General features: G+C 43.8%; 1 protein-coding gene across 1 annotated transcript in view; it reads right to left on the bottom strand.

Annotated features, from left to right (window-relative positions):
• Positions 1–3,570: 3,570 nt before the first annotated feature.
• Positions 3,571–16,623, bottom strand: part of psmd10 (proteasome 26S subunit, non-ATPase 10) — a 32,844-nt gene continuing 19,791 nt past the window's right edge. The window contains exons 4-5 of the mRNA XM_038776161.1: positions 15,038–15,204; positions 3,571–5,167 (exon numbers count right to left, since the gene is read on the bottom strand). Of these exons, the coding sequence (XP_038632089.1) occupies positions 5,014–5,167; positions 15,038–15,204 (321 nt within the window). The 3' untranslated portion in view covers positions 3,571–5,013. The remainder of the gene's footprint in view (positions 5,168–15,037; positions 15,205–16,623) is intronic.

Below are 16,623 nucleotides of genomic sequence, written 5' to 3'. Positions count from 1 at the left end.
TCCCACAGATATTCCCATTCTACTCGATCAAAGGTCTTTTCTGCGACCACTACCTCCACCTCCCTACCTTCCGGGGGCATCATGATCATGTTTAATAGCCTTCTTATATTGGCCACCAACTGCCTACCCTTAACAAACCCATCTGGCCCTCCCCAATAACGTCCGGAACACAATCCTCAATCCTGGAGGACAAATCTTGGCCAGCAGTTTGGCGTCCACATTCACCAAGAATATTGGCCTCTAGGACCCACACAGCTCCGGGTTCTTGTCCCGCTTAAGGATCAGCGAAATCATGGCCTGTGACATCGTTGGGGGCAGCACCTCTCTCTCCCTTGCGTCATTGAACATCCTCATCAACAACAGTCCCAATATCCCAGAGAACTTTTTATAGAACTCCGCTGGGTACGCGTCTGGCCCTGGGGCTTTACCCGACTGCATGGCCTTCAGACCCTCCATTATCTCTTCCAACCCGATCAGGGCCCCGAGTCCTTCTACCAGCTCCCCGTCCACCTTTGGGAAATTCAGCCCCCCTGAGAAGTGCCTCATCCCCTCCGGCCCCATTTGGGGGTTCCGACCCATACAGCCTCCTGTAAAAATCCTTAATGCCTTATTCACCTCTGCTGAATCTCGAACCCGGTTCCCATCCTTTTACCGTCACTCTGACAGATCATTGATATTGACATACTGGGAGAGACATCAATGGTTTGAAGACCACAGAGGGAAGTTTTCTTTCACTGATTCCAGAGGATTGGCTTATGAGGAGAGACTGAGTAGACTGGGACTATATGCAGAATTTAGAAGAATGAGGGGGGATATATAACATTAAATTATGAAGGGAATAGTTAAGATAGAAGAGTTGTTGCCACTGGCGGGTGAAACTAGAACTAGGCGACATAGGTTCAAAATAAGGCGAAGCAGATTTCAGACCAAGTTAAGGAGGAATTCCTTCACCGAAAGGGTTGTAAATCTGTGGAATTCCCAGTCCAGTAAATCAGTTGATACTACCTCTTTGAATGTTTTTACGGCAAAGATAGATATATTTTTGAATAGTAAAGGCTATCAGGGTTATGGTGAGGGGGCGGATAAGTGGAGCTGAGTCCACAAAAAGATCAGCCATGATCTTGTTGAATGGCAGAGCAGGCTCTCGGGGCCGGATGGCCTACTCCTAGTTCTTATGTTCATCTGACAGATTATTGATATTGATATGCTGGGAGACATCAACGGTTTTCAAGGCTTCAGAGGGAAGACCTACCACAGGGCTCCCACCCTGGGAAAGATCCCTGACCATAGTCCCTCCTGTCCAGCCCAAGCCCATCCGACCAACACTTTTCCTGAAGGACCTCCTCAGCACCCTGAAGGTAAATGTGGGGAGGATGCTTGCCCACTTGTGTCTCTGACCCTCACTTTGAGGGACTAATCGTGGTTTGTGCTCGCAGGACCTGCAGCTAGAGCGGGGTGGGGAGAGCATACTGGGGAACTGCAGCATTCCACTTCAATTTCACGAATGAGATTGAAATGGACGCTAACCAGTTTAGATCATGTTCTCATTGTTTCTGGGTAAGAAACTGATCTCACCGGAGGAGCGGGTTGGGAGACTCGCAACGTGTTTGACGGCAGGCGAGAATGCAGTTTTGGGCCTCACGCCCGATTTAACAGGGCAGCGGGTATTCCAGCTAGGTCTAATGGCCCTGGAGAATTGCCCCCAGTATTAGGAGCAGAATTAGTTCATTTGGCCCATCGAATCTGCTCCGCCATTCTATCATGGCTGATATGTTCCTCATCTGCCACCTACAATGTTACAGGCCAAGAGCTGGATTGCGAAATCAGCCAGAGCATCTCCTCCCTAGAACACATGACCTAGGAGCAGGAGTAGGCAATTTAGCCTCCAGAGTCTAAACACCTTCAATGTGATCATGGCTGATCCCATCCTGGCCTCAACTCTACCGTCCTGCCCATTCTCCATAACCGTTCAACCCATTACCAATTAAAAATGTCTAACTCCTCCTTAAATTACCCTGCATCCAGTGCACTCTGGGGTAGTGAATTCGACAGATTCACAACCCTTTGGGAGAAGTAGTTTTCCCTTAAATCTGTTTTCAATTTGCTACCTTGTATTCTAAGATTATAACCTCTCGTTTTAGAATTCCCCACAAGAGGAAGCATCAGCTCCACATCTACTTTATCCATACCTTTTAGAATCTTGTATACCTCAGTTAGATCTCCCCTCATTCTTCTAAACTCTAGGTCTAAACTGTTCAATCTCCTCATCTGGCAAACACCTCATCTCTGGACTCAATCTGAACTGCCTCCAATGCCACTACATTTTTCCTCAAGGAGACTAAAACTGTGCACAATACTCCAGATGTGGCCTTACCAATGCCTTGTATAGTTGCAACACTTCCTTACCTTCAGACTCAATTCCTTTTGCTATAAATGTCAACATTCAATTTGCTTCCCTTATTATCTGGTGCACCTGCATGCTCTTTTTCTGTGACTCATGTATGAGAACACCCAGATCCCTTTGCCTCAGAGCACCCTAAAGTCTCTCTCCATTTAGATAATAAGTTGCCTTTCCATTTTTTAGACCAAAATGCATGACCTCACACTTATCCACATTAAACTCCATCTGCTACGTTTTGGCCCACTCTCCTAACCTATCTACATCCATTTGTAAGGTTCTTATTTCCTCATTGCAACTTACTGTCATTTTTGTGTCAACTGCAAATTTGGTTACAGAACCTTCTATCCCTGTATCCAAGTCATTAATATAGATCATAAATAGCTGCCTCCCCCCCCCCCAAGGACTGAACCCTGTGGCAACCCACTAGTTACATCTTGCCATCCAGAAAAAGACCCATTTATCCCAACTCTGTCTCCCACCTGTTAGCCAGCCTTCTATCCAAGCTAATAACTTCCCCTAATCCCATGTGATCTCACCTTGTGAATTAATCTTCTGTGCGGCACCTTAACAAACACCTTCCGGAAGTCCAGCTGTACTACATCTACAGGATCCCCATTATGCACTTTTCTTGTTAAATCTTCAAAGAACTCAAGCAAATTCGTCAAACATGATTTGCCCTTCATAAAACCATGCTGACTCTGATGGATAATGCTTTGGCTTTCCAAATGTAGAGGGCATTGGCCATTGTCCTCAACTGAACATGGATTGGGCAACCATGAAGCAGAAGAGAAGCAAAGATTAATCCAGAACCACTGAAAGAGTTCGGCATGGGTTCAAACAGATGGAGGTGATGCAAGATCTATATTGTTGACAAAGTAGTTTGATCTAGTAAGGCAGCAGAATAGTAGGGTGAAGCCAATCTACAAGAACAAAGGAATACAATCCTCCGAACACAAATGAGCAATAGGTCAACTGTGTCAGCACCTCACTTAATCATTTTGTGGATGAGTGGAGTCCAGATTCCCCAGAACCAACCAAGGCCAGCCAAGCCCCTCTGGTAGAATGCAGAATAACAAAGAACAATCATTGTCATATTCCACAAAAATAATTAAATATGCTTATGGAAAGAGATTCAGGATTTTTTTTAAGAAGGAAAAACAAAGCAATGATTGTGTATACATCTTTATTACAGGAACCATATTCAATAGACTCAAGGACATATCGATGAATAGTAGGTTATAGAAGAAGTAGCACTTTCAATCAGACCTGACTAGTATCTCCAGTACCTTTTGTTTTTTTTAAAATTTCAACACTACAATTGATTTACATGTCAAATATTCCCTCAATAACCTCCTTTCATCCAAACAGAACTGACATGGTAAAAGATAATGTTCATTTACCCCAGCAAATCTGTTTTAACATTAACTCCTACGTCAATGTATTGCAGTGGACATTTCTACATGTGAAATCAGCAGGAACGATAATGCTGCACAGGATCAGACGGTAACCTTAGAAAGCATCAAAGTCAAAAATAGAGAACTTTTTGTAGTAAATAATTTGTAGTTCTAACTGTATGAGATTCAGTAAAAGGTGACAATCAATAACTCCATTAAACAATGTGTTAGTGCCAGTGGTATGAGGAAAATAAAATTGTTAAAATTACTGCTTCGCATTGATTAATCCTTTCTTCTTCTCCAATCCCCAAAAGGAGGTCACATAGGAGGACCCTCAGCAGGAAATGGAGAAGCTAGTCACAGGCAGTCAGCAATGATGACTGTACCCAATTAAATGTTAGACAACAATAAGGACTGCTTCATCTATTTAGATTCTCAATTCATTCATTAGCAGAATCCATCAGTATAATGTTTTCATCTATTCTTTGTGACAATAATTGAGTCTAGATAATGACTTTTAAAAAAAAGTTTTGCTGCTGATATATAAAAGAGACAGTGAACATACTGAGGACATTGGCCTCAGCAAAAATCTAGGGTGGAAAAGAGGGGCGAGGGGAAGAAAGGATTAATCAGTCAATGACAATCCCTAGAAATTTCCAGTACTTCACAAGTTGTTTTTAAAACATATCCTATGAGATATGTTGGTGTGAAGATACAAATTACTGAACACACTTCCATTTTTATATTTTCACATCTTTAGTGACATCTTTCAAGCCCAAACCAGCTGTTAGTTACAGTGCCTACCCCATACTGCTGCAAGTTTGGTCTTTGACGTTCTTTATGAATGAACAGTTTTGACACTGCACTGTAAAGTGAGAAAGAGAATTTATTCTGTGATCAGTACTGCTATCACTGCTTTGACAGGTAACTTAATCCAGAACCAGTGAAAGTTCGGCAAGAGAAACAACCTGTTTGGTCGCTTTAAGACCAAAGAATATATCAATGAGACTGTCGTTAAAAAAAAGACTTTCCTTCAGGTTCAAGTCTAAATTATTCATGTGCTGTAGGGAGCACAATTTGTGTTATGCACATACTCAGAGTTGGCATGGCGTACACAACCGATACAAGCACGCAAATTTCGATGCCCCACCTTGCTTTTATTCCATGTTTTGAGGGAAACACCACAGTTTAGACTGCTGTCATAAAACATTTTCATTTTCAACCTTCTATTATTCTCCTCAGCTGTAAGCCAAGACCACCTTTAGCCATTTGAAGAGGTGTCTTTTCCTCCTTGTTCTCAATGTAAATGCTTGCTCCATTCTCCACCAGAAGCTTGGCTTCCTCAGCCCGTTCTTCATCACATGCCAAGTGTCTGTAAAGAGAAGTTCAAATTAATCGTTAATCTCACGTCAAATACAGTTGGGAGAAAGGTCAGCAATTTCAAGCTGCTTTTTTGCTGGCTTTCTGTTAAAACAGAAACGTAAAATTACCAGTTGCCTGATAATAACATAGCTGCAGGGTTCATTAGTCTTTACTGTTTCACGGTCTCCGCTCCATGTAATAATAATAATCTTTATTGAAAAGGTATTGGATTTCTAGACTTGTGTTATGAAGGAGTATTGGGAGAGCGCTGGAGTATGGCGCTGTGATAGAGGATCAGACATGACCATCATGTTGAATGGCAGAACAGGCTCCAAGGGCCGAATGGCCTAATCCTGTTCCTATTTTCAACGATACTATAATGTTTCAGCAGCTATTTAATGCACACACAATCAATTCAAAGAGACTCCCCAGATACAGAATTGTTTCGAGACCATAAGGTACGACATAAATGCATTACCTCATAGTTATACATTTTATAATCCACAACCCTCATTATATAATCAGAAATTAATAATAATCTTTATTAGTGTCACAAGTAGGCTTACATTAACACTGCAATGAAGTTACTGTGAAAGTCGCCTGGTCGCCACCCTGTTGGGTACACAGAGGTAGAATTCAGAATGTCCAATTCACCTAGCAAGCAAGTCTTTCGGGAATGGTGGGAGGAAATTGGAGCACCCGGAGGAAACTCATGCAGACACGGGGAGAAAGTGCAGACGGAGACATAAGCCGGGAATCGAACCTGGGTCCTTGGTGATGTGCAGCAATAGTGCTAACCACTGTGCTACCATGCCACCCATTTATTTGTATACGAAAATGTTCATAATGGTGTAATCCTTTGATTATTTTATACTTTATCTTAATAACTGTCTCTAATCAAGTTATAAATTCTGATTACTTTTATTTGCATCGTCACAATTCAGGTGCCTACCACCATGATACTTTTTCAATTGACCAATTATCTATCTAACATTACATGCATTATAAAGCAATAGAAAATTTAAGAAAATATAGCCCCCAGTAAAAGAATACATCAGGTGTAGTTAGAAAAGGAAGTTAACTGTCAGGTTTTTAAAAATAAATTTAGAGTACCCAATTCATTTTTTCCAATTAAGGGGCAATTTAGCCTGTTCAATCCACCTACCCTGCACATCTTTGGGTTGTGGGGGCAAAACTCACGCAGACATGGGGAGAATGTGCAACCTCCACACGGACAGTGACCCAGAGCCGGGATCGAACCTGGGACCTCGGCTCCTGTGAGGCAGCAGTGCTAACCACTGCGCCACTGAGCTGCCCTAGTTTGCCAGGTTTTTGGTGCTTTTTAAGAGCTGTGAGTAAATAATAAATGAAGTGGAAGGCTATGGGCCAAGTGCTGGCAAATGGGATTAGGTAGGCAGGTCAGGTGTTTCTCATGCGTCGGTGCACTTGTTGGGCCAAAGGGCTCCTCTTTCTGTATTATTCTGTGATTCTATGAAGAGTTACCCATAACTCCAGAGATCACTTCATCGAGACGGCAGAAGCATTCGTGAAAGCTCAGGATTTGGACTGAACTGAGTGATGGAACAGGGACTTTGTTGTTGGGATGGGTTCGTTTGCGAACATTGCTGTAACGACTTTTGTGCTTTGTTTAATTATGTGTCTTTGTACATAGTTAGCGATAATTGAAAGTGTTTAGTTTCTCCCCCCCCCCCCCCCCCCCCCTATTTTCTTTGTCTTCTGCCCTTCTCTTAGGTTTTGAGAGAGTATATGGATGCGGGGGAGGGGAGATTAGCAGTTTCTGGGTTGGAGTGAGGAGCGGGGCATTTTGGTATTTGAGGTGTGTGGGGAGGGGGGGGTGTCGCCTTTTCTTTGTTGTGCACCTGGGGGAGGGGGCTCTAGCAGGGGGCTAGCTCGCTAGCAACTGAGAATGGGAGCAAGGTGGAGGGAGGGGCTGCTGCCTGCTGAGCCTGTTTAGGCACGTTTCGGGTAGCCGAAAGGGTGTGAATGGTGGAGGGATGGGGATAGAAGAGAGACCCCCTGATTCGTTTGGTTACGTGGATATGCGGTGGTTGGGGGATTCTGTGTAAAGGTGGCAAGGATGATTGACAAATATGTGGGATTTAACAAGAATGGGGAGATCTCACCATTGTGTAGAGGTCTAATTTGCTCAACCTTTCTGCATAGGACAACCCCTTCATTGCAGGTGGCCAAGTAAACCTTCTCTGAATTGCTTCCATTGTAATTATTTCCCTACTTAAGTAAGGAGCCCAAAACTGTACAAAGTTGCTGTCTCACTAAGGCCATGTACAGCTGTAGCAAGACTTCCCTACATTTACATTCCATTCCCTTACAATAAAGGCTAACATTGCATTTGCCTTCTTAATTATGTGCTGTATCTGTATGCTAGTATTTTGTGATTCATGTACCAGGACAACCAGATCCTCCTTTGCCACAGATTTCCGCAGTCTCCTTCCATTTAAATAATATTCTGCTTTTCTATTCTTCCAGCCAAAATGAACATTTTCCCACGTTATCCTCCTATCTTCCAAAAATCCCTTTGTGGACTCCGGGTGCAATTTTACGGCCCGTTGAGCTGGAGCGAGAGTGCGACGCGGCCGTTTGATCGCGAGAGAGGCCAAAATCGAGAATCGTGCCGGGCGGTTTGCGATCTAACCGGCCTGCTCCCCTTAGCATAATCAGGATCCTGCCATGGTATGGCGGGAAATTAATAATCACCACTTAAAGCCAATCTCCATACAATTAACAGGAACGGCCCCTCACTAACGGCCTCCCAGCAAGCGGCTACTGATTAGTATACCGTTTTAAAAAACGTGAAGCTGGCAGAGTAACTACTGTGGGGATCTGAGGAGGTGGGTAGCCATCTTTGCTCCCAAGCCTGGGGATTGCTGCTTTTAATTCCAGATTTCTATCAAATTAAAATTTCATCATCTGCCGTGGTGGCATTCAAACCCGAGACCCCAGACCATTATCCTGAGTCTCTGGATTACCAGTGACAATATCACTGCGCCACCACCTCTGCCTCCCCGTCTCATCATTATAATCAATAACCTCATCATTCTCGTACAAGAAATTACATTTCTTCAAAGCTACTGCCATCCCCCAACCCAGGTTCTGATCATAACAAATTATGCTTTAAGGCAGTGGGCTGCCCGACATTTCCCATAGTTACATTGTATGTGTGATGTCAGAATGAAAGCACAGATTTCTATTCATAGCAGAAAGTTCCCAAGTGTTTTACAGTAAATTCATTATTGTAAAGTGTAATCTTTGTGGTTGTGGTCAAAAGCAGCAATTGTTCACACAGCAAAAGGTTGTATAAATATTTTTAAAAAGTAAATGATCAGTTAATCTGGGGAGGATTTTCTCAGCCCCCCTTCGACTACTAAAGCCCCACTGTGCCACGGAGGATGCCTGCACCCATGCCCAAGTGCACCACCCACCATAGTGGGCAAGGACTAACAAGAGGAATTGTTTATCAGTTTACAATAAAGGGGCTGAATACCGGTTTGAGCATGTTACGACAGTGGGATCTTTTGGTCCCGATGATGTTTACGGTGTTTTTGCGTTGCTCACCAGCTGTGCCAGCTGGATTGTCAAGCCCCACTGATGGTGACTCCCCTGCAGTGGGTTCCCTGGTGGGAAGGGCTGGAAAATGCAGCCCTCTCTTTTTACTCTAGGGAACTGAGTTTAGGGCAGTGTTTTGACACAGGCAAAAGGAGTGAAAGAAAATCATCCCGTTTTCTTGCTCTTAATCACTATCCAGTAGCCCCTGTCAGCATTGAGTGAGGACAGGATCAGACATGCCTGTGATGTCCAGGGTTACACATGAAGAATAGTTACGCACAAGAGATACTGGAGGCACTCCAGCTTAATAAATTATTAATCCTTGGCGGAAGGACATTTTGTATTTGTTCACTGAATGGCCCATTTTCCCCGGGTGCTCTCTGTCTTGGGCTCAGAGTACTTACATCGTCTCCTGTAAAATATAAGAAAAACTAACAGACGGAGACTCCCAGGAAGCAGAGGAGCAGCTGCAGCTTCTTGCTGGCTATTTTCTCCATTGAGGATTTGGCCACATTGCCCGCCACCTCAGACAACCCTGTGCCCGCCGCCACCCCCACCCCCCGCCGCCACCCCCCCCCCCCCCCCCGCCGCCACCCCCTATCATTTTACAATGCTCCAATTTCCACAAAGCATTTCAACAATAGCTCCATACTGCTTGCTGAAAACATTCTGTCCAATACAAACCACCGGCTCCATCATTTCCCACCATCAATACACAGGGAACTTGTGCACAGTGTTTTCACATTCCCCTCACGGCATGATCAGTGTGTATTGCCCACTCAGAATTGCTTTTGAGACTTTCCAATTGTATGGAACAAAGCTCATTCAAAACGCCGAAAAGGAAACATTCTGTGGAAATGTTACTTTATTCCAATGTGTTACAAGTGAAGCATGTTTTAAAAACCTGGCAATGACGGAATAAGTTGCTCACTGTCAGGCAAACCTGTGACCAGTGAATGAATGACAAATCAAGTGGGTCCCTCGACTGTCCGTTGAATTTGGTATTCGGCGCAGTTGCAAGTACACGGAGATGAAAGATCTTTCTACCTGGCTTTCAATCAAATGTTCCTTTGTGCTTACAGCGAAAATGCTAACACCTAGAGATTGTTGCTTTGCTAACTGAATGAGGGCTATTGGGAAGAGAACAGATTTTGAACAAAGGAAATGAATGGCTGCCATCTCAGGTAAAACCTCTCCATCGACCCCCTAATGGGGTATCTGACCTTCTCCAAATGTAAAAATTCCATGAGGTTACCCAACCAGGTCGGGGCACTAGGCAGAGTAGGGGAACTCCACCCAAGCAGAACTCACCTCCAGGCTATTAACGAGGCTAAGGTGAGGACATCCGCCATCGCCTCCATCTGCAGTACCAGCGAGTCGGATATCCCAAATAAGGCCACCAGTGGACAGGGCTCCAGTTCGGCTTAAAAATCTCTGACGTGGTGTTAAAGAAGGAGACCCAAAAGCTCAACAACTTGGGACATGACCAGAATGTAAGAGTATGATTAGCTGGGCCCCCAAGAACACCGTTAACAGCTGTCATCCACCCCCCCAAAAAAAAAAAACCACTCGACTCACCTTGATCAGATAAGCTCTGTGCACCACCTTGAACTGGAGCCGAGCACAGGAGGACATGGAGTTTACCCTGCGAAGAGCCTCGCTCCACACCTCCTCATCCAGAATAGGACTCAATTCACCCTCCCACTTACCCACTTTGTCGTCACCTCATCCGACGGGGCCGACTCCGCTGGTCTAGCCATAAATATCCGAAATACTCCCCCCACCAAACCCGGATGAAGATAAAATTCTCTTCAATGTGGTGTCAAGGGAAATGAAGGAAAAGTCTTCCGCAAAAAAAAAAAACACAAATCTGGAAATACCTAAACAAATTGGTTCCAGGGAGTTGAAATTTTACCGACAGCTCCTCAAAAGACAAACCTTCTCTCCACGAACAAGTTCCCAAACCTTAGACTATTCCCCCCCCCCCCCCCCCCCCCGACCGAAACTAGAGTCTAAACTCGCTGGCACAAAGAGATAATTATCACAGATAGGGGTCATGAACGACATGGAGCCAAATTTAAAGTGTTGCCAGAATTGCTTCCAGATCATCGGGATGTATACAACCACTGGATTCTACGAAAATCTCGCAGGAGACAATAGAAGCGAGGCAGTTCCTAAGGTACCCAAACTGGAGCCCGTACAAGAACTTGCCTCCATTTGCTCCCATATGGAACTCGGATCACTAAGCCGCCTCAGCTGATGAACTAAAAGGCGACTGGCCTTCTCCCCATATTCATAGAATACCTCCTCCGAGAGCGCAGCTGACTCACCGCCTTACCTGTTGATAACAATTTAAATTGCGTTTGCAGCTTTTTCCTGCTCGCAAGCAACTCTGGGGAGGGTCAAGCGGGTTCACCTCAAGGATGGAGTTCACCAGCCTCTGCCGCTCCACCCTCACAGTCCTTTCCACATGTGCCATGTAGGAAATTATCTCCTCTAATAACCACCTTAAGGGCTTCCCATCGAGTAGAAGGTGAGATAGACTCACTCTTGTTAAACTTGATATGGCAGAGGATATGTGTCCGCAAAATCCTTTGTCTGCCAACAACGCCGTATTCAACCTCCAGTGCGGGCGCTGAGAATGACCTGACGCTAGGACCAAGTCCACAAATTGTGGAGAATGATCCGAAATCCTCGCAGAATACCCCGCCCTCTTCACCCAGAGGAAAAGAGACCTACCTCTGTGAGTAAATGTCTTGGTAAAGCCTGATGGCATGGCCTTCCCATTTATAGTCCCGATGCTCCTTAGTCCATTTCAGGACCTGTTCCTTCTCCTGAAACCTGTGGAACCGAACAATAACATCCATGGTGGTTTGTTGGGACGGGGCTTCTGCCAGAGTGTCCCATTTGCTGGATCCTGCTCAGGAGGGGACACGGTTCCATCCTCTCCCAATATCTTGGAAAAAGTACTTTGAGAGAGTTTGGCCTTCCACACCCTCTGGCAACCCTACGATTCTGATAGTCTGCCTTCTAGAGTGGTTCTCCAGTTCATCTACCTTGGCCCTCAGTGCTTTATTTTCACCGGCCATCAGGGAGATCTCAGCTTCCAGCAAGGCAATCTAGTCGCTGTGGTTCGAGACAGCCGTCTCCACGCCCTTAATTGCCGCGCCATGCACTTTTACTATTTTGGAGGTCTTTTCTAACTTCGACCAAATGGGATCAGGGCATCCTCTATCAACTTACGAAAGTCTCCAAACACAACCCTCCATTGCTTCTCAAATTCCACCCCATGACGGTGGCAAGCATCTCAGCCGTTAGTGGAGTTGCTGGAGTCGCAGAAGCAGCTTCCGCTATTTTCTTCACTGAAGAGCCTCGAGAAGCCTCTGAATCTTTCGGCAAATTTCAGCACGGTAGCACAGTGGTTAGCACTGTTGCTTCACAGCGCCAGGGTCCCAGGTTCAATTCCCGGCTTAGGTCACTGTCTGTGCTGAGTCTGCACGTTATTCCTGCGTCTGCGTGGGTTTCCTCCGGGTGCTCCGGTTTCCTCCCACAAGTCCCGAAAGACGTGCTGTTAGGTGAATTGGACATTCTGAATTCCGCCACTGTTTACCCGAACAGACGCGGGAATGTGGCAACTAGGGGCTTCTCACAGTAACTTCATTGCCGTCTTAATGTAAGCCTACTTGTGACAATAAAGATTATTATATCTACAATTTTCTTTGCCCAGGTCTTGCTTGCCATTTCCTTTATGTGGGCACCTTGCACCATTGATCAGATGAGCTTTTACGCAAAAATATCCCCAGAAACTGTGCAAAAAGGGCCATAATAAAGTACCCTGATGGGAGCCATCTCGCGTGTGACTTCTCCCTACATGCTGCCAACCGAAGTCTCCTCCTAATGTTATTTTTAACTAATCCACTAACAGATCTTCTGTACCATTCATTGCCTAAGGGGAGTCACAGATTAGGCCATTATTAAAGACAAATTACATAGCCGATGAAAGAACTTGTACAATATTGGAGGCAAATGTGTTCGGATAGTGAAATAATTATTGTTTCTGAACAGTTCTGGGAAACGTGAGCGCGACGGACACACATTAAATGCAAAATCATGTACACTGAATACCCTCTGGCATTGGTGATGATGTCTTCAAAAGACATGGGTGCTCAACCATACAAGTGCATGTTATATTATTTTACTAAATTGGAGTGGTGTCCCCTTAAATCGGAAACATCTAATTCTCAGGTAAACAGAATACTAGATCATTCTAGTTTCTGTAACTAGAGCTTGATTACCGTTTAATCAGAAAATGTGAGGGATTGAAATGTGCCTATTAGTTTGAAACTGAAGATTAGAAATCCAGGTCAGAAGCAACTTCAAAAATATTACAAGTGTAATAAAAACAAGCTGCCGGCACATGTGACATTTTAAGGTGTGTGTGCACTACTAAGCAGCTTTAAATATGGTTAATAGGTATTCTGTAGCATTGTCCAGTTTGGAATGTAGGACAGATGGTGGAGAAAGAATGTAAAATATTCCAGCAGTTAGGGGGAAAGGCGTTGTGGACCCCTGTATTGGGATTGTTATGAATTCTATTTTTTATTTTTAAAATTGGACCTTGGAAATTTTTCTTTCCATGATGGCTTTCACATTCCTAGCAGAGAAACATTTAAAGCAGTGTATTTCAAACTTTTTTCCCCCCAGGACCCACTTTTGCCACCTGGCTGACCTTTTGGACTCGCTTGATGGCCGGAACAGACGCGATAGGCCGAAGGGCCTCTTTCTGTGTTGTAAACTCTATGAAAGTAGGGAGATATTCAAAGTGCATAATGGAGCCACATGGTTGATATTAATGTTTGAATTATGGGAAAAAACAAGATTTAGATTTTGCTAGCACCTTTGCTGTAGTGCCAATCTATGCACAGCAAGCTCCCAAAAATGGCAATGTGATAAAGACCAGATAATCTGTTTTTGTGATGTTAATTGTAGGACATCAGGGATAACTTCCTGCTCTTGTTGAATGTGTCTCATGGAATCTATTACATCCATACGAGAAGCAAAGCCTCCATTGAACATGGTATTTGGAAAACAGCATTTCTAACAAGATGGCACCCTTGCAGTATGACACTAGGGTGTTGGCCTAGATGTGGCAAGATAATTTTTGGGTTGGCAGATGGTGAGCAGAGAAAGGCAGCAGATTTCAATAAAATTCCAAGGATGTTCCTCTGGTTGCTTTTGTGAAACAGCCCGAGTGTAATTGTTGTGTGTCAGGCTTAATCTGGTAAATGCAGTCAGATTTGCTGCGGGCAAGGACCGACACCCAGACCCAGAAAGAAAGTTTTCTACAAACCCAGCAAGTTCAATCTGCTTCTCACTCCTGGGTGCATTCTCTCGTCAACACATTTTGAATGGATGCAAAAACTCTCCAACCTGGTATTTGTCTTTCAACGAGAGGACTGAGAGAGAGAGAGAGAGAGAGAGAGAGAGAGAGAGAGAGAGAGAGAGAGAGAGGGAGAGAGAGAGAGGGAATGTGCATATGTGGAGGGTTGCAGGGTAGAGGTCTAAGCTAGCTTCTCTCCAGAAATGGGGACGGAGTCTCTTGGTGGGTGATCCCGAAAAGCTACTCAATTTAAGGGTAGTTGATTGAAAGATTTCAGTTCAGTAAAGAATCATATTAATTGGCGATGATATCCCTTTACTCGGCTTCAGTCTTGTCCGTGTGATGGTTCTAAATTACAGCTAACCGCCTGGCTTGCAGTTAGGATGTTTGCCAGCCGGCAAATTCAATCTGCTTCTCACTCCTGGACGCATTCTCTCGTATCTCCCCTCACAAAAGCCATTTTTGTGACACTCTTACTGTTTGCCATCCAGCTGATCTTACCAGTAGTTGGAATTCTTACGCTGATTTCAGAGTGCACCACAACCCTTTTTACACTTGCCCACGACCCACCTGCTGGTCACGACCCCCACTTTGAAAAAGCATGATTTAAAGCATTGGTACCAGATCTTGTGCGCTCGTCCACTCCCTCATTAAAAACTGAACACTTGATAATATCTTTGTGTGCGAAACCTTTTTTTTCAAATTTAAAAAACACCTTTTGAAATGAACAAAGCCTGAAATTTGTAGCAAACTGACATTTGTCAACAATTTAAAATAACTGCTATTCAATGAGAAGTGATATATCTAAAGATGACCCAGAGCAGGGAAGCCAAAAGTTGTTTAGTTATACTCTTACTTTGTAAATACCCTATTCCACATGAACTACACACCTTCAAAAATAAATTAGGTACTTACAGCGGTGTGTTTCCCTCCAAGTCCTGGAGATTTGTAGAGGCATTGTGCTTCAGCAAGAGCTGTACAAGGCGGATGTTTCCTTTTGCTGAAGCTCTATGCAAGGGAGTGGAGTGGATATTGTCTGTAACATTTGGATCTGCTCCATTCTCTAACAACATGCAAGCAATCTATAGCGAGAACAGAATTAGGGTTTTTGAATATAAGCAGTTTGATACTTCACAAAATAAAAACATTAAACCGTTTACATTAAGTAGGTTTGATTCTGCACTCTGCAACCGTACTTCAGAAAAGAGAAAGATGAAAGGAGTTATCAACATTACTAGCCACTGTTTGGCAACAGATGTGTCTCACATTCAACTTCAGGGGACTCCGCAATACTTCTACAAGGATGAACAAACCAAAAAAATGGTAGTCAACCATCAAAACTAAGTTGCCTGCTGCACTGCTCATTTTAATATCCAAGCTGGTGATAATGGTGGGAGACCCACTCCACAGCAACACCTACTCACTGAGGCAAGCGACTAGTGTTACAGGCAATGTTTACAGAGGAGTGAGAAATTGATTTTGGGTGATAGCTATCACCCATTTTGCACTACCATACAAGATCAATTTTCTTCAAGATGTTTTAATTCTAGAATGTCTACAATTTCAAATGATAATCATTGACAAAAATGTGGCCAAACATCATGACAAAAGCAAGTGCACATATACAAGGGACATTTCAAATACATATTACAGAAAGTATCCATCCAAGTTAGTCTCTCCAGTTTTCAATTGGCTATAGATGTGCTTTGAGTAAATGTCAAGTCACGGATTGATGAAAACTTTGCCCACATTATAAAAAGTCCTTGAGAGCCAAGCAGCTTACATCTCAAGACAAGCCATAAGTTATGGTGCATCTTCTAGATGATATGAAATGCAATCTCAAAATACTTAGTATTACACCCCCAAATGACAGGGGTTTATTAGAATTTAAAAAAAAAGTTGTTGCAATTTAATCTAGGTAGCTTTAGTAGTCGATTCCTGGAATCTTCTTCAGAGGGAGGCGATTAAATTCCATCCATTCATGGATTTGTGAACTCGCCCTGGGGAGGTGGGGGGTGCGGGTGAGACTGTTGTGTACCATGAAAGCACATTTGATGAAATGATCATTAAGACATACTGATCAACTCAAGTGAAGTAGTCAGATATTGATCAGTTGGGGCTATTGAGATCATGAAATGGAAAGTAAGATGCTGTTTATAATCACTTAAAATCACTGAACAAAAGTTGCATTGCTAGCTTTAAAAGACCAGATTAAACTATACCACCTCAACTCACACGATTATCTTTGAACCATTAAAACAGATAGTTAGAGAGCTATTAATCATTGGCTGATAAAGAAGTCAGAAACAGAAGCAGAAGTGAAGTCATTGTGCCACTCTGACATTACCATGCCGTGAACCTTAGTTTAGATAAGATGTCATGAAAATAGAGCTCTGCAAAAATGTCTTATCGGCCCAAAACGTTAACTCTCTTTTTCTCCACAGATGCTGCCTGACCTGCTGAGTATTTCCAGCATGCTGTTTCTATTCAGATTTCCAGCA

The sequence above is a fragment of the Scyliorhinus canicula genome, chromosome 17 (assembly GCF_902713615.1).
Source record: "Scyliorhinus canicula chromosome 17, sScyCan1.1, whole genome shotgun sequence".
In the NCBI taxonomy this organism is placed as follows: Eukaryota; Metazoa; Chordata; class Chondrichthyes; order Carcharhiniformes; family Scyliorhinidae; genus Scyliorhinus; species Scyliorhinus canicula.
The sequence above is the reverse complement of the archived record's forward strand: the minus strand, read 5'-3'. Positions and strand labels throughout refer to the sequence as shown.